Consider the following 27715-nt stretch of genomic DNA (forward strand, 5'->3'; position numbering starts at 1 on the left):
CTTGGAGAGGATTAAACCAAGCTACTCCTTGGAGGCAAGTATTCTGGGGCTTCGTCTGACATACTTTGGACATGTTGCCAGGAGGGACGGGTCCTTGGAGGGGGACATCATGCTTGGGAGGGTGGAGGGACAGCGCAGGAGGGGAAGGCCCTCTATGAGATGAATTGATTCAGTGACTGGGGTAATCGGGATGGGTGTGTCAGAGGCAGTGCGGATGGCACAGGATAGAGCAGGGTTTAGGGCTCTTGTGCATAGGGTCGCTATGAGTCGAAAACGACTCGACGGCACATAACAACAACAACAAGGTGTATTAGCCTATACGCAAGGGAATCACCAATCCACAAAGGGATTGGATAATCTCACTATTAAATTGAGCAGATCCAACAACAAAATTTCAGAATCACAACCAGCAAAGAAGAAGTAAGAGAATGGAGCAGGTTCTTCAGGGCCAGAGATTCTTGTATCAGATGAAGTCTTATAGGAACAGGAGTCACAGCAGCCAGCAGTAGAGAACCAGAGACCTGACAGGAGATGGAGCTGACCTTGGGACTGCTACACCACAGAACTGGAACTAAGAGCCTTTTGCTCATGTTTGTTGGAGGACAGTGGTAGGTGGGGTGCAAGGAGACAGGGGGTGAGCCATAACTGGTGAGACTAAGATTCTAAGGCAGCAAGGCTGAAGTGCCTGTTAATACATTTAGAATCTGTCCTGACTGAGTAACTATATTCTGCTACTAACCTGAATTACCACTTTTTTTGCCTTTCTAATACGGCTCTGTATGATTTACGAGTTAATGCAACAGATTGTGGACCCAGGAAAGCTGTAACATTGTGTTGGAGTGAGTAGAAAGAGGTGTGGGAGTGTGGCAGATATATCTGATCTAATGGGAATTAGTTTTGTGCTGTGTATGTTATTTTCAGGGGATAGTACCCCTTTGTGGAATTGGTAAGTGTCAGATATGGCTATCCCCATGTGGTCTTTGGTCTTTTCACAATCTCTAAAATATAGACAACGTAGGTTTTCTTCTCTATACTTCACAGGGTTGTTGTACGGCTTTAATAAAACAATTAACTTATAAAAAGTATATATAGTCTTGAAACCACCTATGTATGCCCCACCAGACAAAGCAGTAACACATACTTGATAAGTTCTTTTGTATTTATATTAAGAAGACAGCTTTCTGTCTTAACTAGGTTTGAGAAGCTGAGGAGAAAATAAGCTCACTGAATGTGTAAAGTGGGTTCCAGATTATAAGATTCAGATGCATTCTAACGGTACCTGTAGAAATGTCTTTCAAATAGTGAAAATTACAAATGAAAAGTCTGAACTATAATAAAAATACATACCTTTTTCTCTTTTCAGACTTGCATTGTTTGCAAACCATGATCTGGATGTCCCAAAGACAGCAGCTACACAAAATTCTCCACCAACTGATTTGCTGGGTGAAATTTGAGGAGGTGGTTTAACTTTGCTTAAAAAAAAAAAAAAGAAGGAAAAAAATTACCATAGTGAAATCAATCTTATGCATAATGACCGATCTTCTTTAAATATCACCCCTAAAAATCCCACTTCCATTGCTGACATGCATTTTACCATTAAGTAACAACTAGTGATGTGTGACTGTGTTCTGAAGTAAAACTTGAAATTAGTTCAAAGTTCCAGGGTCTTATCAGAAAGGTGATATTACTGATAAACAAAAATCAATTTCTTTTTGAGTATGCAGTGGTGAAATCTAAGTCACTCATTTTCAGATAAAATTACCCTGACAATTTCAAGGAGTAATAGAACCACACAAGCATCTCAAAATAACAAAATGATTTATCACTTGATTTTGATATATACAATGTGGGACTGACAATACAGGTAAATGGAGACAGCATGGATGACAACCACCAGATGACAGAATAAAACTTTGAAAATTCTCTCAGGTATAAAAAGCTACATACAATTAGGCAGTATATAGGGAGAAGGCAGAATAATATGCAAAAATGTTCATTGGACTTCCTATTTGTTATTTACTTTTCTCCTCTGAATGTGTGAAAAATGTGTCTATCTCCCTCAACTATTGCCTATTAAACTTTCTACAGATGTATAATTTATTAACAGCAATTATAATAAACTGCTGTGCAATCTATCTTTAATCACTGTGATTTTTCCTTTACTGTAAACTGAAACTTTGTACTCTATAAGCAACAAACACTTTCCCCTTTTGGTAACCACAATAAACTTTGATCTCTGTATAAAAAAAAAATGTGTCTATCTAGTCTTCAAAGAGAAAACTAAGGCAGAATTAAATATTGACAGCCTGTATCTGAAAAAGATCTCTCAAACATAAACTTTTTGTTTCTCATATATTTGAGTACATATTTAGTAAATTCTGTTCTTTCAAATGTCTAACAGAAAGACTTTTTTTTTTTTACTTTTTGTTTTCCCCAAGTAAGTTTTCATAGCCTCAACTCCTAATACCAACTTTGTTATGTCCTTTCAAGTTCTGTATTTGGATTCACCAAGGACTTCTCTAAAGCTCACAGCAATTTTTCCAACCACCTTAAAGAAACAGTATTTTCCCTAACTCACAAACCAGAAAATAAGTGCAATGCAATGGCACAATGGAGCACAACGGACAGGAGAGACCTGACCTTTCCAGGCAGTCTGTAACATCAGGCAGCATCACTTCTACCTTCTTTGGCTCACTCCCCTTTATTTCTTTATCTTTTAAGAAGTATTACCTTTTTAAAGGTGTCTTTTAACAAGTGGAAAGATACTAGGGTTTGGTGTAAGAAAAGAAATTTTCATTTGAATCTCAACACTGCCATTTATTAGCAATGTCACTTTGGTAAGATTATCTACTCAGAGCTCAGACTACTAATATGTAATACTAGTTCTGATTGCTTCATAAGGTTGTTTTAAAGAATAATATATTACATTTGTTCTCCAGTGAGGGCTCTGACTAGCAATATAACATGACAACTTTTAAGACATCATAATACTTGGCTGCTCCCTGAGATTCACTGAACCAGCAATTCTGGGGCTGAGGAGATTCTGATGCAAGCTCTAGTTTTAAAACTGCTAAATAACTTTATTAAGCAAGCTTTACTGGCCTAGGAGTAAGGAGTTGCGCAGTCAATTCTAATGCACGTGGTTTGAATTAAACAGCCACGCTCAAAGATATAAAAGGATTAGCTCCTCCCATGTGATTTACAGCCTCTGAAAACCTGCTCAAGGGTCAGCTGTGAGTGGGTTCCGACTCAACGACAATAACAAATTACTTAAAGCATAGAACTCTCCCACATCATTGTAATCAATAAGTATGAATTTTCTTTTCTACATAGTTAATTTTTTTGGTATTCTTTTACTCCTTCCTTAAGACATTATAAATAGCCTTCCACATAACTTATGACATCTTCTCACAAGATGAAGCAAAAAAAGTCTGAACGAGAGCACTGTGATTACCTTTATTATTCTCTCTGTATTGCCTTCAGTGACGCCCTATACACCTATCCCCAGACAACATCTGCACTTAAGAGACAAGTACAGGCAGATCTCTGTTTTGTAGAGAATAAAAATATAGTGGAAAATAAATGCTGTGTATGTCAAGAAATGAATCTGGTTATCATCAATAACTTAACTCCAAGAAGGAAAACTCTCAACTAACTAAAACAAAAAATCTCTCAATTATAAAAGTCCAATGATATCAGAACTCTTCATTCTGATTATGTTGTATTACTTTAGAACTTAGTATTCCTTCAAAACCTGTACTTTTCATCATTAGGCTATTTTCATTTAACGGATTAATTCTTCTAACTGTAATACCCAACTTTCCATTGCTGTTGTTATTGATATGTTCTGTCAAGGCGGAACTTACTCATTGCCAACCCCTCACCAGGTTTTCAGAAGTTGTAAATTGCATAGGTGAAAATGGCCCATCTTTCTCCCCTATTGCAACTGGAGGACTTGAACTGAGTGCCTTTGGGTTGGCAGTGCAACTCTTTTTCAGAGCTCCCTCAGCTTTCCATTGTTGTGTGGTTTTGTGTGATAGAGTTGAAAGCCATAGCTGACCCTCCAGAGGGTTTTCAGAGGCATTAAATCATGCCCATCCCTCTTCCCCAGAGTGGCTAGTGGATTCAGACTGTGTGCTCCTGGGACTATAGTACAGCCCCTTACCACTAGACTGCCCAGAACATTAGTCACCTTTAATCCTGGGGGTTCTGAGCAGTAGAGATGAAAACTATTCAGAGTTTTTTTGCAAAATGTTTACAATTGTATGACTATATTTCTATTGCTCATAGTAAACAGTGCCTTCTACTAAACACCATTAGGAAACAGTGATACCACATAATAAAAATTAGCCTTACTGGGGAGACAGGATATATATAATAAGACTATTAAGAAAACCAAATTAAAAGATCTTAGCAAAATACTGTAATTCTAAATCTTGTTTTTATTTTTAAAACACATGGTAAACAGCAAAACAGAAAGCAAGTGAACATATCATCTCTTAAGAAAAAAAAATAAGGGTTTTCTAAATAATATATTCTATATTGACTTAAAACATAGTTATCAAGTGGCTACCTAACATAAAGAGCAGATATGAGATAGACCACTAATTTATTCTTTCAACAATATAAAAATTCTATTAGCTGACAATCTAATTAAAACTCACTGTCATCAAGTGGATTTTGGTCCACAGCACCCTCCACTGGGTTTCTGAGGCCGTAAACTTTAGCAGAACACTGTCTACTTTTCTTCCATAGAGTAGCTGGGGAATTCAAACTGCCAGAGATGACCAACCTTTTGGTTAACAGCACAACACACTAACAACTAGGCCAGAGTCTAATTCATCACTGTCAAAAGCTAAAATCTCTTACACTTACACAGTTGTTTACTCTTACACAGTTGCTAGACTTAACTCACTCTATGAACCCACAAGGAAAAAGTATCAACACAGGATCATCTTACATAACTTCATTATCTCTTGCTGGTGTTAAGTGCCATCAATTCGGAGAGCTTTTGCAGAGGATAACTACTTTACAGTAAATTTATGGAAATATCATTCTTCTTCTTCTATTTCTTATTTCTTAATTTTCTTTTATTAGGGCCTTAATAAATCCCAGCAGTAAAAGCATATGTTAAGTAAAGAATCAAGTAGTCAAAAGAGCTTCTCATTTCTGCAATTAAGGTGTCATCCTGCCAAATTACATCTTTCCTGGGTATGTAATATACTGAGTGAATAACTTTATCCCAAAGGATTTCTGAGCTCAGAGAAATTTGTGAGTATTACAATAGTTAGCTAAAACAGAAACATTAAACATAATCAGAAGAAGAAGAGAGAGAATCAATCTAAAGAAAAGAGAGCTATCTATAGAGTATTTCTACCTGATAAAGGCAAAAAATATTAATTTTGATCAATTTTTCTATTGGTCCCAGTTTTTCAAAAGACCAAATAAAGGCATGAAGGGAAGGCAAAATGGGCTTTTCAATGAATGTGTGCCAGGGAGATCGATCATGTATGAACTTTTACACAATGGATCAGAATATTTCTATTTAAATAACATTTTCTTAGGAAAAAAAGATTAAGTCTCAAAAAAACTGTTAATCTTGCAGTCAACTTTACTTGTGAAAAATTGATGTGATTTTCACTCATCTTTTAGGAAACTATTCCAATAAAAACTTATCTTTCTTGTTCACAATTCAAGGGATCTTTTTAATTGAATTTTTTTTCCTACTAGTGTATTTACAAAATTCAAATACAAATTTGAACAGATTCTTTCAATTTCCCTCACTTTGTCACCCATCAAATTGAATAAACCAATGATTAATTACACCATTAAAAACCATCTCTGGGTATTTAGAGGTCTTCCTCATTTATTTATTCATTTATTAAATTTATAATATAATCCTACAAATAATATTCTTTTATCTTATTGGATTTTTATAATTTTTAATTGGCTTGATTATATGAGTAATTTTTTAAATGGCTACAGATAAGAATGAAATATACTGATGAAACTAGGTATTCTTTCTCTTGACTCCTCATAACCTGTTAGTATCTCATATAAAGTCCTAAACTCAAGCATGAAAGGAAAAACTTTAACAGAACATGATTCAATAATTGAAAGAATCCATACTTTCACGTTATTAGAAAAAATGACTATAAAATATTTATTAAACGTGATACAAGAGAACTCAATCAAAAAGAAAACAAACATAAAAATAAAGTAGGTTATTACATTAGAAGTCAGGAGTTCTCTTCTCAGTAGGTGTAACTATCTAACAAAAGAATTAGTGAAATGATTTTCACTAAGATCAGAAGCTACAGGGATATTAATTTATATTATTAGATCTTAAAAATATTTTTATATTCTTGTTTTCTATTATTTACTGTATTACGTAATCTACATTTAACTGCAAAAAAAAAAAGTAAAACTGTATTGAGATATGCTTAAGAACAAGGAAAAACTCTCCATCTGGATAATCTTACTATATCCTCTGAGTAGGATGTATATGGCATATCAATAGGAGACATGGATAACAGCAGTAAGGTGAAGGTCTTGTTTAGGACACAAACACGGAAGGAGGTAACATGAGCTAGAAGCACTATTTCTTTTCTACACTGAGTAGATTCACTATTTCAGCTGAAAATTGATGTAAGAACAACTGGTGGCAAACATTTTTAAAACTGTGTTAATTAAAACTGCAACTGCAATTTGATATGTAAGCTCAAATTATTTAAAATTAGCTTTGTTTAACTAAAAGAATCTTTACGAGTGAAGGATGTATTAAAACGAACTACCTTGGTCCATACATATTGTCATGTACAATTTTTTTTCTTGAGGGAAGCAATTAAAAAAATAACAGTAGCTTAAATACAATAAAATATATATATATGTACAGCAAAAGCTCAAGACAAAATGAGTAAATACTTGTTAATTACTTTTACTATTTTATATAAAGTTGAAAGAAATTAATCTTTTATATATCTGGGAATTACTTTTATCTATGGAATTACTTTATATATATTTGAAATTGTAAACTATATGTATAAATATTTCAAATTTTTACATATAATCACTCAAACTCAAATCTCCTAGTTTAACTAACATAACAAAACTAGCATTATACCAGGGTATCTAAAATAACTAAAATATCAATGGTGGCCTATAAAGTTAACTAACCGATACATTTTTCTGACTTATTGAAATTCTCATCTACCAAATGTAAAATCTTAAGTAATTATGAATATTGTAATCTCTAATAAAAATAATTTTATGAAATGGACATTTAAAGAGGAGCAATAAAAATGTAATTCTCACACAAATACTTATAGTAACTGAAAGTACTATAAGCATTTCAGAACTGTTTCTAAAGACATTAAATATCACAGAAAACAGCAAAAAACTATTAAAACAAAGGTGCTCTTATAAACAACATGGAAGAAGTTGTCAAATTTATATTAATTTTGTTGCCTTAATTTGAGGTTTCATTAAGATCTTAATGGAAAAAACATGCAGCATTAGTGAAGTAACGTATTTTAAAGGAGGACTTTTTAGTCTAGTAGAAGTGACTAAAAACGAGTTTCTTGTGAGGCTAACGATAGCATCAAACAAACCACAAAGCAGTCTTCTAAAAGACAGGCAATGATTTAAACGTCTACTATATTTCATATATCCCTTTCTTTAATCTGGCTCTTTTAATCTTGTTTCAACCTCAAATCATTTCTACTTGACAAGTGCTTTTGCTTAAATTTAAGGAGCACAAAAGCTGTTGAAGGAATGGACTTTTCTCATTTAACATTCAACATTTGTTACTCCATCTTTGTTTCCATGCTAAAACTTCAATCTTTATTAACATACCAACAGTCTTTTCTTTGTACTTAGATTTAGAAATTTATCCTAAATTTACCTAATTTATTCTAAGTGTACTATACAAAGAAATTGTCTTTTATTAAATGTGGCATTATAAAAAATTAACCCCTCATGGTAAGCTCTTAAATAAGATCCACATATCCTATAGATCTTGTTAGAAATCTGGTTGGCAAAAAAATATAAAGATTAAATTCCCAATCATGGATTTAATACTCATTTATACCTTGATTTTCTTTAAAATAGTTTTGAAATATGTGTCCTAATTCTAATGTAATTTCAAACAGAAAATTTCCATGTTGTTCCATGTGTTACTGTACTCCAGTCTTAAAAGATAATGAAATTTTCAGATGTTCCTGCAATTTATGAACGTGGTCTGTGTCAAAATATAATACACCTCTAGAAATATTTAAACTTCTTTATGTCCAAGAGAAGAAAAACTTGGTGGTTTCTCTTTGCTAGTAGAGTAGGGCAGTGTGAATAATTTCCAGTAACAATTAAAAGAACTGTACATAAAGTGGGAAACTCTTATAAGTACTCTGACTAAATCTGTAAAATACCTTACATGCCCAAAACGTTTTTCTGGCTTACAGACTCTTAAGTAAAAACTGGGTTCATAATTAAAGAGGCTTTTTTTTAAAAAAGGGCATCATTTTTCCTGTAAACAAAAAAAGAGGAGCAACAGCACCAATCAACATTTACTGAACACTAACTGCCAAACACTTTCCAAGCAATTCAGCTACACCTATATGTATACTCATTCCATTATCATAATGAACCTGAGGTAGAAATGACTACTAACTCCACTTAAGAAACAAAGAGAACTTCAGAAAACCGCCAATCATATAGCTAATAAGGGTGGGAGCTGGAATTTGAAACCTATGAATCTGATTCAGTACCCAAACTCTTACCATTAAGCTAAACATATGAAAGCACGTTCTTTAATATGTAACATTTTTACATATTAAATATATTGTTTCTTTACTATAATCATTTTAAGACTAAATAAGTTATAGTGAATGATGCTAATCATTAAAAATAACATACTAAGAATTTATATATGAAATACAAAGTTTCTTACTATGTAGCTCCTTATGTACCTAAAGCTATTAATAGCTTTTGTTTCCTTTTCAGGGCCAAATATAATGCTCTAAGACTTCTTAACTGAGCATTTTTGGCATACCTTAAATGTGCCTGTATTTCCTAAATACATCATGTCCTTAAATGTCCAGTATGGTATGTATTTCCATTTTTATAATATTAAATTTAAACTTAGGTGGTAAGCTTTGTCTGTTCACATAGATTAGCATTATGAGGAGATTCCTTAATTATCTTTTTTTAAAAAAATGTAGGTGTAATTTTGTTTTTACTTTTCAAGGAATGAAATATAAGCAAGTATTTTGGCATTGTGGGATATTTTTTTAATAGCTTAAATATCAACATTCACATCCTACCCACAAATTTCTCAGTAATTTGGAGCTTCTATCTGTGTTCAGGCCATGCAACTGAAAACAAAATTACAAAACAGTTACGTTTGAGAGTACAGCAAATGAATTAGGCATGCGGGACTGAACTGAGACTCACCATGGAGCTTTTATGGAAAAACACCCCGCTCCAAACAGATAAGGCCTTTGTGGAAAAGGGGGGAAAATGCACAAAAAATTAGAGGAAAACTCAGAAAACATTAACAAATACAGTGTATATCATACTGCTAGAAAGGATGGATAAAAAGAACAAAAAATTAATGATCATTTGCAATACTGATGAAGAGAATAACAAATTAAGTATAACTGATAAACAGTACAAGGCCCTTAATTGTCATAGAGTTAAGGGTTTTAAATTTTTCCATTTCTCCCCCTTTTCTGGAGAACCTCTACGGGACTCCTAAGTTAAAATAAAATTAAATCACTGCCAATCTTCCTTTAAAACGAAGCACAAGTTAAATGGAATAATCAGATGGAGAAAAGAGTGGGGTCAGTAGCAAGAGATTTGTGGTTGTATGACACCAAATGTTTAAAACTAGCTAGAGATAGGTGATTTTAAAAATCTGATTTTTACTGTTTGGTGTTCACTGGTTAACAGTCGTGGAGGTGTTGAAAGGAAACTTATTTTTTAAGCTTCTTTTTAAATTGAACTGCATAATACTGGCCAAATGAACAAACACTAAATAATAGCGGTATGATTATTCCCCATTTCTAGTCACAATCCTAGAAATTAGCATGCCTGTTAATAGTGTTACAAAAGGTTAGCTTCCTCTACCTTGTATGCTCAAGGCTAGACTGGAATACAGTAAACTAAAAGCACAATTACTTGTTTTAAATGCAACTTGGGATACAAAGTCAGACTTCAATGTTATACATACTCCTTCTTACATTTCTGTTCACAGCAGTCAAGAAATGATATCTGTATTCGAACACAAAAAAAGGACTTACTTATGTAATTAAAACCAAAATAAAAATCTTACAGTGGCATCTGACATTTTGCAAAACAAAGTAAATGGAAGAGGTAAGCTCAGTCGTAAAACTTAGGTATTTCTTTCGTCAAATGTGGTACTAGGAACACTGAAGAGAAAAAAACAAATACAACCAAACCTGCTAATTAAAATTCACCTCCCAGTCCATTAATTATATTTGATCACTAACTGAAACTTACACAAGATGTTGCCACAAAACATTTATCAGAAACAAAACTTTACCAGAGATCATAGCCATTTGAAAAAACATGAGTTGAAATGATTAAGACAGTTGAATGTATAATCTTTAAAAAGCACAGTGATCTGATGTAGAAATGATCAGAGAATTCAATCCACCTCTTTTTACTCCACAAAACTGTCCAAAGTGAAAAGATCTTTGTTGACATACACACACATGTAATCAACCTGCTGTTTATTTTAATTGAAGGGAGACACCTAAAACACATAAATAGCCCAAAAAATTCTGCTAACAGTGCTCAGGATTCAGAATGTCTAAGTTAGAGTTCCTCTTCTGTATATATTGTACACATAAGAATATAGCTGCTCTACTTTGAAGAATTCAGAAGTTTGATCTTTGTGTCTTTGAATAACTTGAAGTATTTTCTACTGCCACCAAAAACAAACCAAACTAAAATGAAGGGAAACCTTTAAGATGTTACATTTTAACAGATCAGGTGATATCCTTTACCATTGGAAAGAATAAAGAGAGAGAGAGAGAGAGAGAGAGAGAGAGAGAGCGCGCGCATTAACGGTAAAACCTGCAAAAGCTGGAACTTGCAGAAGGCAGAAACCTGTCAGAGATGGAAAATGCAAACATCTGCCACTAAATGAGCAAGTGGTTAAGACTGTACCCTGTCAAAAGTGGAAAAGCTGTAAGACTTGAAAGAAAAGAGCAAGCTCAGCTCTCAAGGGTTTCATTTTGTGTATGCTGGGTGTGGCAATGTGCGCGCGCACACACACGCGCGCGCGCACACACACACATTATCTTATACACATATAACAGAATTCAACCAAACCCACTAGCACTATGTTGGCTCTAAATCAGTGAGGCTCTACTGAGTCTCCAAGGATGCCAACCTTTACCAGAATAAACAGCCTATCTCTTGTATACTCTCTAGCATAGTAATCCACTAGTACTAGGCTGACTTCAACCCACAGTGTTCTTCCATCATTGGGCCTACAAGGTTGGAAATCTTTACCAGAGGAGACTATCATCTTTCTCCTTGACAGCAGTTGGTGGATTTGAACTACCAACCTTTCAGTTATGCTATGTACTATGCTACCCATGATTCCATATACAAAATCTATACAGTTTTTTAAAAATCCAGTATGGACTGAGGCTCAATGTCAAGAAGACAAAGATTCTCACCACTGGACCAATTGGTAGCATCAGGATGGATGGTGAAGAGATTGAGATAGTTCACAGCTTCAGTTTGCTCAGCTCCATGGTCAACACTCTTGGCACTAGCAGTCAGGAAATCAAATAACGTACTGCGATGGGAAAGTCTGCTGTTAATAACCTCTCTAAAGTACTCAAGAGCAACGGTGTCTCTATGGAGACTAAGGTGCGCCTGATACAGGCCATCGTCTTTGCAATCACTTGTTATGCATCAGAGAGTTGGACAATGACTAGGGAGGATAGAAAGAGAATTGATGCCTTTGAGCTCTGGTGCTGGAGAAGAATAATGAATGTACCATGGACTGCTAAGAAAACAAACAGATTCATCCTGGAGAGGGTTAAACCAGGCTACTCCTTGGAGGCAAGGATTCTGGGGCTTCATCTGACATATTTTGGGCATGTTGCAAGGAGGGACAGGTCCTTGGAGAGGGACATCATGCTTGGGAGGGTGGAGGGACGGCGCAAGAGGGGAAGACCCTCTATGAGATGGATTGATTCAGTGACTGGGGTAATTGGGATGGGTGTGTCAGAGGCAGTGCGATTGGCACAGGATAGAGCAGGGTTTAGGGCTGTTGTACATAGGGTCACTATGAGTCGCAAACGACTCGACGGCACATAACGACAACAACATACAGTTAGTAATACTTTGTTCCATGTTTAGGGTTTTTTATACACATATAAAAATACCCAAATGTTAGTCAAACAAAACAATAAACTTTAATCTTTTCAAGATTAAATTATAATGTGCTTTTAATTTTTGTTGAAATCATGTGTTTTCAGTAGTACAAAGCATTTTCAATAAAATATTTTTGTAGTAATATGGATATGTGTACAATCAATGGGACAAGTAAGTCCCAAGAGGTCTTGTGCTAGGTTCCAAGGACAAGGTTCATTTCTCAAGTCCATGAAGTTACACAGGCATAGGATGGCAGCATATATTAAAAATGGGATAAAAGCTTCCCACTAATCTTCATAGGTGGAATTTGTTGTCATGTGCTGTTGAGTCATAAGAGACAGATGGCTGACCTTCCCCCGGGTTTTCAGAGGCTGTATATCACACAGCAGGAGACTTCCAAGGAAGCAAGTGGGACTTTCAAATCACCTGCCTTTAGGTTAGCAGGGTAACTCCTTAACTGCTAAGTCACCAGAGTGTTCTACTGTCAGTCCAACGGGTCACAAAAATGTGTTTTAAAAAATTTTCAACTCTTTGCTTTTCAAGGTAATAACAAAGTATTATTAACAAAAAAGATCAGTCTAGCTATTTCCTTGTCCCACAATCTCAAAATGAGCTTTAACTCTACAGACATGTTAGTAAATGGTCCTTTTTGATACAACAACATTGTCAAGGTTAAAGACAATAAGCAATAAAGTTCTCACTATTCATACACAACATAACCCAGTTGTGTGAGTTAAAGTTATCCTCTTTTGATCAAATAAGGATTCACGGGTTCACACAGCACAGGAAGAAGAGGATGAGGAGTTGCTTTGGTATGAACACTTGGCACATTCAGAATTTATATTCAGTCTTTTTTCTTTTCTTTCTTTCTTTTTTTCCCCCCACCTTTCCCCTTCCTACTCCTACAAACTGGACATCTGCCACATACAAGTAAAAGAAGACCGCAAACAGCAGAGAATTACAGTGGCTGACGTAACTACCAACTCTGCACGGTTTGTGTCAGATGTTCTTTTGAAATGTGCCTGCTTCATCTTTCTTCAGTAGCAAAAGAATGAAAATATAGTCACAAAGGACAAGTCCATAATCCAGCTGCCTTTACCTATCATGGCTTCCGCCTCCTTCAAAACTCAATGACAGTAGTTCTGTACAGGAGTGGGAAGGAGGTGGGGTAAAGAGAGAATATGTGAGTGGGAGGATATACTGAATTAAAGAGTGTGTATATTGGCATATGCAACTGAAATTACTCTATCCAGATTTTCTGTTTAGCTATCATTATTAAATTTTAGCAGGTTTTAACAAGCTTGAGATAACATTTGTTCACTTTGACATAATTATGCATGTCAAGGCAAACTGTGAATTTAAAATCTCCGAATGAGGAAGGATACTGAAAATACTGAAATATTTATTACTGATTTATTTATAGGCCACTGTGAAAGACTTGGCTACTCGTTCTTAAAGAAAGTATTCTGGAAATTTTCAGATGATAGGGAAGAGATAGATATCTATATATCTATATTATATATAGATATATATATAATATTATATATATATTTATAGATATATTATCATATCATTAAGGCTATGTTAAGTCTTTAAAATGATTCATTGAATGTCACAGAATAGACACTATACCACAAAAGACTTTGAGCTTTACAAACTGAAAATAAAGTAAATGCCAAGATTTATATGAAAGGAAAAAGCTAAAACTAGATTTGATCCTAAAACATACACTATCATCTGACTCTAGTATTAAAAAGTAAATAAAACTCTGCTCAGTAAGAGATAAAGAAGCAGTGAGTTTAACATACAAATAATATGAACACACTGACTATTCTAATTGACCATGTTATATCATAATTTAGGCACTATTACTTAATAGACACCAAAAGACTCCATATAAATATTAAATAAGGTACAAAGAGAAAAAGGAGAAACCTATGCAACACTAGTAAAGCATTAAAGTCATATTTCTCTAAAAATGAAATCTTACAATGCAAGTGATGTTGCTACATTCCATGTGCCCTCTGTTAAGCAGTAACAAACCCCCTAACGATATGGGCATATTATTTTTTTATCTTCAAGTTTATTTTCAATTTTTAATTAATTCAACTTTCATTGTTCTAATTAACTGTTTAATTGGTAAGGACATTAATAACATTATTGATTTGTAGGGCAAACTGAAGCTTAAACAGACAAAGTGTCTAATTTGAGATATACTTGGCAGGTAAATTTAAATGACACTTAAAAAGAAATAAATTATACCCTCAAGAGGGAAATAGTATTTATTAGGAAAACACTGACAATACTAAAATTCTGCTCAATGGGGCAAGTATAAAAAGATAATTTTAAACTTCTGTAGAAGGTTATGCCTGCTGTCTTTTTGCACAATATACAGTAGACTTCCTCCTTAAAAAAAATCCCCAATTTTTTTTAAACCAGAACTAATCATGGTGGAGTTTAAAGTACTCTACTGATGTAGTACAAAAATTAGAAATTCAAACTATGGTTTTTATGTTGCACATATGGACATATCTATATGTATTTTAAAGAAAATATATCAAATGCTATTTGATATCTAGACCTAACACTCCAAGTTTAAGTATCAAAAATAGATAATCAGTTAAGACAGGGTTATGAAAGTAGGCTGCTATCATATCTGCTGAGTTTTCTCTAATTAATTCTCATTTAATTTTTAGAACTTTGCCTATGAAGTTTGGCATTCAGGCCAAACTACAGACAAGCTGAGATCAGCACCATCACTAGTTGTCATTTGATTCATTATGGCACCGTGTCCTTTAAAATACAACTGTGCTGTGTAAGTTTTCAAGACATGATTTTTCAGAAGTACATGGTCAGGCCTTACCTCCAGGGCACCTAAAAATCTCTAACCTTTCAGTTAGCAGTGAAATAACTATTTGTACCACCCAATAATACTTAAGATAAGTCTCTCATTGCTGCTGAGTTGGAACTGATTCATAGCTGACCTTCCAGCCGGTTTTCAGAAGTTATAAATCACATCAAATGAGACTGTCCATCTTTCTCTCAAGGAGACCAGCCAGACTGGTGCTCTCTTTTAGTCAGCAGAACAACTTTATACACACTATGTCTGTCACTAGAGCTTCCTTAAGTCAAGACTGTTGTTGCTGAATACCAATGCAGTGGAATCAATCTAAAGCTGACCCTCCACCAGGTTTTCAGAGGCAGTAAATCACATCCTTCTCCTGCAGAACAACTGATGGATTTGACCTGTGTGGCTTGGGGATTGCAGTGTGGCTTCTTACTACTAGGCTGTCAGAGCTCCTGCTGAATTATAAGAAGAAATGAAGCTTCTTCAAGGTCTACTATGTCAATGTAATTTACTCATTTAGTAAAATATAATGATAGATTTCACCTACAAATTTAGACTCATAATCAAGTAAGTTCTCCCATTCCAGGATTTCTAAGTAATAAGAACCATTTTTTTAATCTAAAGGAAGTAATTGTTCAGAGGTACAGCTCAGGTGGTCTACTGGACAGAGAGTGATGCTACCAAGCCAATGGTGGGTGGTTTCAGTCTAAAGTTTTCAGGCCTGGTTTTAATTGTTCTGGGTCAAACATTCTTCTAAGTGGCACAGCACTGGTCTGTCCATTTGCTGTACATAATGAACTCATGGGTGCTGTGATGCTGAACACTGTGACACTGATGTCCCAAATGCGATAATGGTTACCCATGGCAGACAGTGTTTTGTGGTGCTCCCCGATTAAAACAAGCTTGGAAGCAGGAGTAGCATCACTTCCTTAAAAGCTTGCCTTTGGAAACCCTATGAACTTGAAGAAATGATAAAAGTTATACAAGTGTTCAGGTCTTTTGTTCATAGGGTCACTATAAGTTGCCTATGACTCAACGGCACTTAACAACAACCGTTTAAAGCTTACTAGTGAATAAGGTTTAGAAATGAAGCAATGGAATCAAAGACTTATGAGGGCACACAGAACTGTAAGGCTAAAATACTATAATCTACACATAGAGTATAATTTATCCAAGAAGAAACTCAAACTCAAATTCACTATCATCAAGTTGATTCTGATTAAGCAACCCTTTATCAGGTTTCTGAGCCAATAAATCTTCATGGGAAGAGACTATGCATTTTTCTCCTGCAGAGTTGCTGGTTGAGTCAAACCTCAGGAGATGCCTGGCCTTTTGGTTAGCAACAACACACTATGCCACATATGAGGAAATGAAGGCTTACATCCCTAAGACATACTGGTTTAAGTAGTAGAATCAACATGAAAAGCCAGATTTTAGACTTCTAATCCCAAGCTCTTTTGGCTACACTACCTAACCTAATTCTCCAGATGGGAGCAAGATTCCTAAAATCTATCTCTAAATATCCAAAGGGAATAATGGCTATTTGTTAAGTTGTTGCACCACCAACCCAAAGGTGGTTCCTATTGTTGTTGTTGTTGCTGTTACGTGCTGTTGAGTCACATGCGACTCACAGTGACTCTATTTACAACAGCCCTATAGCCTGCTCTATCCTGTGCCAATCTTAAGGTCTCTGACACACCTACCCCCATTACCCCAGTCACTGAGTCAATCCTTCTCAACCCAGAGGTACAAAGTTCAAATCCACTACTTGCTTCGCAGTAGAAAGATAGGCAATCTCCTCTCTTGCATTTACAGCCTCTAATTTGGCTCTGACACTATGGCACATAACAATAACAAGCAGTCTCAAAAAAGTGAATAAATATACAGATGTAAGAGGAAAGCGGTAAAAAGTGGCTTCTACCAAACAAAAAGGAATCCTGTGAAATTATATTTACACTTTGCCAAAAACTGTTAACTAGTTAAGGGTAAAAAAAGTAACGTCATTCTTGATTTTTCATTTTTAGTCCCATGAAACTATTCTGATTTCTTTCTGAAACTTACTGTTCTTTGCTCATACCTATCAAATATACAGATCTTAATAATTTTATATTTAAAGCAGGTAAAATTAACTATATGATGATATATTTCCTGCTGTACAAATTCTGGCATAGAAAGTATTTTTAAAAGTCACCTGATTGACTCATTAAACCAAGTAGCTATGAAATATAGCTTAATAAATTCCTATGACAGAACCCAAAATACAGAGTAATTTTTAGCAGCTAGTTTCACATTTGAATGATAGCATGTTCTTTCTTATACATAAGGAAACATGATGAAGGTGGCAAACTACTTTCTAATCCTCCAGTCTAAAGAAAATGGATTTCACTTGAATGATGTGCAGTGATTGTTGGAGTCAAATGATTTCTAGCACTTCCTTCTGCCTTCATCCATGTATACTGTTGTTGGGTTAAGCAACAGCTGTTGCCAAAACAGGCCTTATTTCCTCCAAGTGCTGCTTCAAGGTCCTGAACAAGAAGGTGTAAATACATCTGTCTATTGCCATTTGTAGTCCTCTTACATGTTTTAGAGTGAGACAGATGGTCCCTGTCTTGTTTAAATGTTACACTGCACAGGCTTTCAGGGATATGCATTTCCAAAAATAAGAGAGCAGATGTTAAATATGGTAAGCACACGTTTTGCCCCCTGAAGGTTTGAGTGGAAGCTTCCACATTTTGAACATTTAAATAGGATCCCAAACATTCCTTAGAAATCTCTGCTGCAGAAATTTAGCTTTTTATGGTCACTATATGCCTAAATGTGAAATATCTACCACACAGAAAAAGTACAAGGTGATTGAACCTAAGTAAGTACATCACTTCTTCTAGGTATAGTATCAGACATGCTGAAAGTACATGGCTATAAATGAGTAAATTCTATGTTTCTTCATAATTAATGTGAAATGCTTCTTGATTGATTGTTTTGAAAATATTTGCAGCTGAATAGATAAAGAGTATTCTTTTTAAATGATCAAAAGTTTTCAAACTAGAGGAGTAATAGATGAACAACATTCTGGCTGCACTTTCAGTTTAAAATGGTATTTTTACATTTGGTAAATTTCACATCAATAAACACACAAACAGCAAACAGTAGGAAACAAAAGTTAGAGTACGTGAGAATTTCTAGGAGAATAAAAAGAGACCTGGAAAACAGAAATCTCATTGCCTATTATTCTACTAAACATTATACGATAATCAAATTTCTCAGTAAATACAATAGCAGTAATTAAAATGTTTACAAATAATTATGGCCCTTAAAATCCAACAGGATGAAATTATATGTCGTCTTGAATTTGCTTCAATAACTTGGTCTATGTAAAATATGAAAATCAGGTTATTTTGTTCTTGCAAAACAAATTACTTTTGACAAGGGAAAAGTTATTTATTTATACCGTAGGTGATAAATTTTGGGATAAGATGAACACTAATTATATTCTAAATACTCTATAATCAGACTTTTGCGTGAGTTAGGTTGTGTTGTTGTTGTTGTTACTGAATACCGTCGAGTCAAAACTGATCCATAGCTGACCCTCCATAGGTTTTCAGAGAGAGTACTTGTCCATCCCTTTCCCCTCTGGAGCTGCTAGTGGATTTAAACTATGTGCCTTTGGGCTTGCAATGCAGTTTTTTACCACTAGGCCACCAAGAAAGTCGCAACAGCAAATTCTAGGTATAATTTTAAGAAAAATCTTTCTGAAAGTGTCTTTTAAGTATTAATCTTAAAAGTAGCAATAGCAATGGGCAAGGATAAGTCAGGACCAATGTCATCAACAAATCTAAAGGTCATTTAATAGGAAAGAAAACAAAATAATAAAAGGTGAAGTAATCTCTGAGTCCCTATGACCTGTCCGTCTAAGATAAAGGAAGTACAAATATGGTGCTCTTCAGAGGTAAGGATGGTGAAACATCATCTCACACACTTTGGACATGCTGTCAGGAATGATCAGTCTTTGGAAAATGATACCACGGTGGGAAAAGTGGAGGGTCAGAAACAGAAAGAGGGGAAGACCCTCAATCAGACAGATTAATTAATACAGTGACTATAACAATGTGAGAGATCATGAGGGTAGACCACAGCATAGAGCACAGTTCAGATCTTTTGCTTATAAAGTCACTATGAGTTGTAGATGACTCAACAGCACATAACAGTAACAAAAACAAAGATTTCTTAAATGTAGAAAATCATCATAAACAATCATTCCATTAAAAATGTAGTTTCCAGATTTTTCTTTTTATTCTTACATCATAGTTAGGGGAAAGAATGTCTTTGTCATTGGAATCAAACATAGAAGTATGTAGAGATCCAGAAAGCTGTGGTTGCCTCTCAAATAACTTAGGGAAAAGATCAAGATATGTGTGTGTGCACATGTGCAGAATGCAAGAATGATAAAGCAAATATTTAAAAAGTCTGGGAATCTGGGTATACAGGAAATCATTTAGTTATTTTGCAACTCTTTTTAAATCTAAAATTATATAAAAATTAAAAATAAAATATTGACTGTGGGCAAATATGAATTAGCCTCTAAGTACAGCAATGCAAGACATGTTTAAAGGAATTTGCAAACTTATAAAATAGCTTGAGAACTCAACTACAATACCTAGTCAACAATATAAAACATTTGTTTTACACAAATATTAATTTAAAGCAAATAAAGAAATCATAGCACTTTATTAATAAGCAATTATCAATGTGTTCCTAAAAGAGTGAGCTCAGTATAAGCAAAATGAACCTCACTGCTCTTGAGTTGATTCTGACCTACAGTGCCCCTGAAGGGCTGAACTGAATTGACCCATATGATTCTCAAGGCTATAAATCTTTAGTGGAGTAGAAATCTGGTGCAGAGGAGAGACTCATGAGCAACTTTTAAAAAGACAAGGAAACATGCAAGATGCTCAATAGTGTCTACGCAGCTTAATTAATGTGAGCGAGCTTTGGTGGTGTGATGTCAAGGTGTTCTGCAGCTAACCAAAAGGTTACCAAATCTATCAGGTGCTGTAAGAAAGAAAGGTAGTTTCTTCCCACTAAAATGAGTAGCCTTGGGAAGCTGCTGAAGGAGCTCCACAAGTTGGAATTAACTCAACCGCAAGGGGTTCTAATGGAGAAGAAGGAGTAGGGGAGAAGGGGAAAGAGAAAAAGGACTTTTTATTTTTATTCCAGAAACTTTAAAATAAATAATAAAACTCCATACAGACATCATCTAGCCTTAATAATTATCAACTCATAACCAATTTCATTTCATCTGCTTTTAGATTCATTTCTCATGTCTAAACATTTTTTTTCAAATTCTAACATCATACCATTTTATTCATTAAACTCTAGTCACACCTTAGAAATATATTGTGAGTAACATATTAGAATGATAGCTACATTTTTATAAACACTACACTTCTGGTACATACATAGTATGTACAATGGTGTCACTCTGGAAACTAAGGTGCATCTGATACAGGCCATGGTGTTTGCAATCACTTGTTAGGCATCAGAGAGTTGGACAATGACTAAGGAGGATAGAAAAGAGAATTGATGCCTTTGAGCTGTGGTGCTGAAGAAGAGTATTGAATGTACCCTGGACTGCCAAGAAAAACAGATTCATCCTAGAGAGGGTTAAACTCCAGGCTGCTCCTTGGAGGCAAGGATTCTGAAGTCTGACATACTTTGGACATGTTGTAAGGAAGGAGAGGTCCTTGGAGAGGGACATCATGCTTGGGAGGGTGGAGGGACAGCGCAGAAGGGTAAAACCCTCTATGAGGTGGATTGATTCAGTGACTGGGGTTATCAGGATGGGTGTGTCAGAGGCAGTGAGATTAGCACAGGATAGAGCAGGGTTTAGGGCTGTTCTACATAGGGCTGTTCTACATAGGGCAAGCGACTCGATGGCACATAACAACAACAACAATATACTTCTTGTGTTTCATAAAACAATATAAAACCCCAGAAACAAAACATCAGAATATGCCTTAAAGTCACCAGTAATCTTTCAAATTCTGTATCATAATCTCATCACTCTAGAAGCAAAATTAAACTGTAAAACAATTTGGAATATTAATTCCAATAAATTCAGGAAAGACAATATAAAATTCCTTAGAACTTTGCAAAATTGTATGATGCTTAGTGGAATAATGAAGGTACAATTATGCTTTTGTGTATTAAAAAAACACACACCAGAATTGTGTAGTCTGAATTCAGAGTGGAAAAATAATTTAAAAATTATGATTCAAAGCTTAGCTCCATTTTTTTATTTGATTCTACATTCCAGGAATTTAATGTCATACAAAGAAACAATGAGCTAATCTTAAAAACAAATGCTACATTACACAGTCACTCCTGTTTTCTTATTTAAAATAAAGAAATTAAAATAGAAAAGGAAGTAAAAAATTTAATTTAAAATTAAACTTCTTCTGAACACAAAATAAAAAAATCTAAAATCAATTAAAATGTATACAAACCAAATTATCTGTTCCATAAAATGTTTTATTTGGAACCTAGGTACTATATTCCCTGCTTCAGTAACTCTTCTTTCTTCCTAATAGGCCATAAATTCAATTTTTCATTATACAGAGATAGGGTAACTTTTATAGCTATACATCCCTCTACCTTAGCAAAGGAAAAGGCCAGCTTCTATCTAAAAGTGAAATCTGGAGCTCAAAGGCCTCATTTCTAAGAGGCATATTTCTCCTCACAAAAAGGATTTCAAAGATACCAAAGAAATTATAATTTTATAATCTTAGCAGATAGAACATTTTTAAATAGCTAAAATAAGCCTTTTAAAAATCAAGGGAGTTAATGACCAATTTCGACTAATCAATTTTTAACCAGTCAATTTTTTACTTTAGATTTAAACACTACTCATAATATTACTGTATCAATACTGTGATTTGTTAAAAGGCACTGACAACATAGCCCTCATCTAAAATGCTCTCATTAGTATTTGTATGAGAGAAAATTTGGTAATCATCATGAAACCAGATCATGTCTTCAAGCACAAGAAAATGAAACAGTACTTGAAAGCAAAGCCACCAGCATTAAGTATAAAACTGAGGGCATGGATCTGGTCTGTATTAGCCAGTACCAGTTTTCACAACTTGTCACTGCTTTCTTTTTTCTATTGAATGTGTGTGTGCATGGTTGTGTGAGAGTATGTTTATTCAAGTTCTGTAACTCTGTACTCAATCTGCTGCAATAAAAGTCTCTTGTGGGCTGGAAATAAAGAACATAATCAAAGCCAAACAGAGAAAACGTTGTGTTTTATTTTTATGCATTTAACCCACTGAAATAGCTATTAAAATGTTTCAAGCCTGTGGCCTTACCCTGTTCGTTTGGTGATGGTCCCCAATGTCATCGGCTGCTTGATTTGTGCGAGAGGCATCACTACCATCAAGCTGGGGAGAGGAGAGAGTCGAGGGTTGCCAGGGTTGTTGTTGGTAAAATTGTTGTAGGAATCCTGGCTGTTCAGCTTCCCTATGAAAAGACAAATAAAACTATCAAAAGATGCTTTCCTATCTCTGAAAGCATTGCAATGATAGAAGCTTTCACTAACTATTCAAAGTACGGTAACTAAAGTTGATTCCAGGATAATTATATGGATAGTAAGAAATAAAAGGATTTTGATTACACCAAGTATGGCTCAATTATAAATAGTATTTGGGGATAAGAGAACAGAATACAGGTAGATGTTAAATAATTATACAAATAATTTACCATTTAATTATAATCAGATAGTTGTCAATGAACAAAGTAAGAGAAAGTACAATTGGAAGGTCTAAATTAGTATCGAAGAGTATTGGGTCTTAAGATTAAGTAGGGAAGAAAATATGGCAGCCACATGTGACACTTCGAGGGCAGAAGGACCTCATTAGAGTCTAAGCATGAGACACAAGATGAAAATGAACAAAAAGTCATATACATGATTTGCAAATATATTCTCTTATTCTGTGGGTTGTCTTTCCACTTTCTTGACAGTACCCTTTGAAGCAAAATTTCTAAAGTTTTCAGTTCTGAGCAAGTATAATTGATTTTTCTTTTGTTGCTTGTGCTTTTTGGCTGTCATATCTAAGAACATGCTGTGTAGCCCAAAATCACAAAGATTTAGGCCTAATTTTTCTTTTAACAGTATTGTAGCTTTAGATCTTATACTTAGTTCCCTCATCTATTTAAATTAAATTTTTTGTAGATAGTATGAGGATCCTAGGTGTTCAAACATCAATGTTGGATATTCAGTTGTCCTAGCACCATTTGTTGAAAAAACTGTTTTCCCCCACAGGATTGTTCTGGCAGTTTAATTAAAAATCAACTGACAAAAATGTAAAAGCAGCTCTGGTGGCCTGATGGTAAAGAGTTGCACTGCCAACTAAAAGGCAGGTGGTTTGAATCCACCAGCTGCTCTGCTGGAAAAGACTGGCAATCTTCTCTCCTTTTCAGTTTACAACCTTGGAAAACTTGCGGGAGGGTCACCTAGCAGTTCTGAGTCAATGGCTATGAAGGTTTGTTGTTTGGGGGGTTTAAAAATAAAAAGTACAAGAGTTTATTTCTGGATCTTAGAGAGTAATTTTTATATAAGTGATTAAATGTATGATTTATGAACATTTTCTTTCAGCTTGCTTCTTGGTTTTTTTTGTTTTATAAAGTCTTTTTGTTTTTTTTAATGAAGTACTATATTAATTTCTTTTATACTTCTGGTGTTGAATTGTATAATTATTTACTTAATTCAAGATCACAAAATTTTCTACTATGATTTTTATTAGATTTTCTTTTTATATATATTATATTTACATTTATAATAACTGGAGAGGTTTTATTAGTAAAGGAGGAAAAAATTAGTCAAATGCTATTTGAAAACCTAATAATGGACATACACTTGTTGTGATGGCTCATGAGGTCCATGAGTGGCTCAATTTACATTAAAAATAAAACACAGGAGCTCAGATTCCCTTAGTAACACCATAGAAAAAAGGCTTAGTGATCTGCTTCTATAAAGATGGCAGCCAAGAAAACTCTGTGGAGCAGTTCTACTTTACCTGTCAGTCAGTTTAACATTAATAATGGACACAAACCAAAACCAACTTAACAAAAATCTCTAGTTTAAATGAGGTCTGCCACAACCTTCTAGACAGAAGTTTAAGAATTTTCCTACTTGTTTTTAGCCTAGTGCTCTAAATATACAACCTACAATGTCTGTAAGAAGCTATGGTGCTTAGTAGCAAGTAATTGTGCTGCCAACACAAAGGTATGTGGTTTGAATCTGTAAGCTGCTCCATAGGAGAAAGATGGGCGATTTAATGTCTTTGAAAAACAGCTGGAGGGTTGGCTCTGGGTCATTTGTGACTTGATGGTACAAAGCAACAACATAATATCTACTGCTTCAATACTGTAATAACTGAAGCCTGTAACAAGACAATGGCCACTGAAATTTTCTTTCATTTTAACAGCTAGGCTTAGCTAATGACAAATTTCTAAATTTTCAGTTACTTTTTATTGGAAATTCTTAGCTAATCAGTACTGCCTGTTTATAATGAATAGAACTAACTTACAACCACTCATAGAACAAAGATTAGAACATTATAAAGGGAAAATACTATTTTCTGGGACAAATACATCCACTTGGAAATGTGCTGCATTGTCACCACCTTCCAATCTACAGCTATGAAATGAAAATAAACAACAAATCTCAGGGACAGAATGGTTTGAAATATAAAGACAAAAGCTAGCCTCATTACCGCAGCAACAAAGTGCTTTTCAGATACAAACCACAGGGAAAGAAAAACTTTCATTTCATTGCATTTCCATAATATTCCAAAGTGTTGACTTCATTCCCAGCCAAGCAAATAAAGGTGACATTGGAAATCAGGTTCCTAACCAACCTTCTGAAATCACATGCACTCTTAGCCAAAAACTTGGAAAAATTTTTGAAGACAAGGCTTTAAAAATTCATATTCCTATTATATTAGTCTAGGGATCTTTTATCCCATGGAAGTGTAAAGAAACAAACAGAAAATCTTAATAAACTAATTTTGGGGGGTTTATTATTCCCTAAAGAAAATCACTGTAGTTTTTTGCCTGCCTTCAATGAGACACAGTACACAACAAAACGTATTGCTTTTACCTATATCTTGTCAATTTCCATTAAGAAGTCTGCTGAAATTGCAGTGACTCTGTAGGTAAATTGGCCACGTGAATCATAATAAATTATGGGTAACTCTGAGAAGAATGATAATTTCAGAACACATAATTGTGCTCATGTGAAACGTGCACACAGATCAAGAAGCAGTTGTTTAAACAAAATAAGGAGAAACTGCATGGTTTAAAAAAATCAACTACTCAACCTTTATGCTGAGCAAATTGTTCAAGAAGTTGGCCTGGATGAAGAAGGAATGTGGCATGAGGATTGGAAGAAGATTAGTTGAAACAACCTTGCTTGTGGAGAGTCAAAATTTAAAGCACTTACTGAAGATGATAAAAGATTTTTAATGTAGATTATACATCAACATCAGGTAAACAAAATTCCTCACCACTGGAACAACAGGCAACATCATGATAAACAGAAAAGTGATAGAAGTTGTCAAGGATTATATTTTCCTTGGGCTACCAATGTATACTCATGATAGCAACAAGAATCAAAAGATGTGTAGCCCTGGACAAATCTGCTGTCTAGGCCTCCCAAAGTGCTAAAGGACAAGTATGTCAGTTTAAGATGTGCCTCATCCAAGCCATAGAGAGTAGTTTTTTCAACTGCTTCCTTTTCATATGAAAGTAGGGCTATGGGTAACAAAGGTGAAGTAGCAGCAATACCTTTGAATTGTGTATTGGCAGAATATTGAATAAACCATGGACTATCAGAAGAACAAATCTGTCTTAAAGAAAGTACAGCCAACATGATCCTCACAAGGAGAGCAAAACATACAGAGCAAGCTGTCAGAAGGCGCATGTTCTTCTCCATCAGTCGCTCCTCAGAAGACATGAGAGACTTTCCTCCCATAAAGATTTACAGCATTATTAACTGATAAGAATGTCATCATGAGTAGGAAATGACTCAATGGTAGTAGGTTTGGGTTTTTCTTTTTACCATCTTAAAACATGAAATCTTCAGTGCATGGGAATGATACTATGAAACACAGTACGAACAGAGGAATATGAGACAAAATACACATAAACAAAACATAATGTATATGAATTTTGCATGCAAACCAATATAAAGTAATTTTTAATGGAACTCTTCTAATCCATAAACATGCTTATTCCATTTTCAGCAAATCAATTCACTGCTGTCAAGTCACAACCAACTCACAGATGACCCTCCAGTAGGTTTTCAGGAGGCTGTAAATGACAAGGGAAGAGACTGACCATCTCTCTCTTATGGAACCCTTGAGGGATTTAATTCACTGAAAACAGATAAAGATACCTAGATTGCTAATTTGGTTTTATAACAAGACTAAATTTCCAACCTAAGATGATTCATCACACCTGAAGTCTCTTACACAAAAGGAATAATAAGAAACCTACAGTATACGAAGTCTTAGAAGTAGTGAAAATTCCCTCCAGTATTATATTAATCAATTTCTCTTTTTATAGACACAATAACACTATTTCTTTTCACCACCTCTCTGGAATATACATGTCAACAATAAAAAAATTAAAAATTTCTGAGGCATTTAGGAACGTTATTACATGAATGGTAGATGTTACCTTCATTACCTTCTTTATTTTTGTTTTACTTTACTACGTAAGTGAAAAAAAAAAAAAGAAGTGATTACTTAATTGCCATTTTTGGTAATAAATAGACTTCATAAAAGGCATATACTATTTCATGCACCATTATACTTTTAAATTCCAGCTGGGACAGGACCTGTAAGTGACAAATGCTATGAGAATGGATATTCTCACAGTATTTCTGGCACAACCAGACAGAGGAAGTCTCAAAAATCTCATGAGAAAGTCAGCTCTTCTAAGACTCTCATCTCGGTTTTTTGGGCATACTCTATATAGATAAACTTTGCTTAAGCCTTCAGGCTCTTGGGTTTTTATCCAAATCCACTAGAGCTTTGATCCTTTAGAGATTTACCAGTCCCCAAGATAGATGGAGTCCTTTGGGGCAGGAGGAGGGGTGAGGGGGAGAAGAAGGCTCCCAAGTGCCAATAAAGTGGTTTCTCAATGAATTAAAGCAGAAATTCCACTTGAAAGGGGGGAGGTCATTTAAATATCAGAAGTTTTTAAAAAAATCCCTTGATGTTGTTTTGTGTTTAGATGTTTGCTTGTTTATTTAAAGTATTGCTTTTAATGCTGCAATATAAGGCACTCAAAGAATTGGAATTCATTTTTTTGTCTCAGCCATTTAAACAATCCTGCATTTTCACAAAAGAAAATATGAACAGCACAATTAACTTCAAGGACTTTTAGTTACTATCA

At 34.7% G+C, this 27715-nt stretch overlaps 1 protein-coding gene across 1 annotated transcript in view; it reads right to left on the reverse strand.

Annotated features, from left to right (window-relative positions):
* The window catches only part of LOC102874803 (breast carcinoma-amplified sequence 3-like), a 347132-nt gene that overhangs the window by 18302 nt on the left and 301115 nt on the right, over positions 1 to 27715 (reverse strand). The window contains exons 9-10 of the mRNA XM_006899471.1: positions 22624 to 22774; positions 1348 to 1472 (exon numbers count right to left, since the gene is read on the reverse strand). Of these exons, the coding sequence (XP_006899533.1) occupies positions 1348 to 1472; positions 22624 to 22774 (276 nt within the window). The remainder of the gene's footprint in view (positions 1 to 1347; positions 1473 to 22623; positions 22775 to 27715) is intronic.

Source organism: Elephantulus edwardii, unplaced genomic scaffold (genome assembly GCF_000299155.1).
Source record: "Elephantulus edwardii isolate Elephantulus edwardi_28Jun2011 unplaced genomic scaffold, EleEdw1.0 scaffold00257, whole genome shotgun sequence".
Classification (NCBI taxonomy): domain Eukaryota; kingdom Metazoa; phylum Chordata; class Mammalia; order Macroscelidea; family Macroscelididae; genus Elephantulus; species Elephantulus edwardii.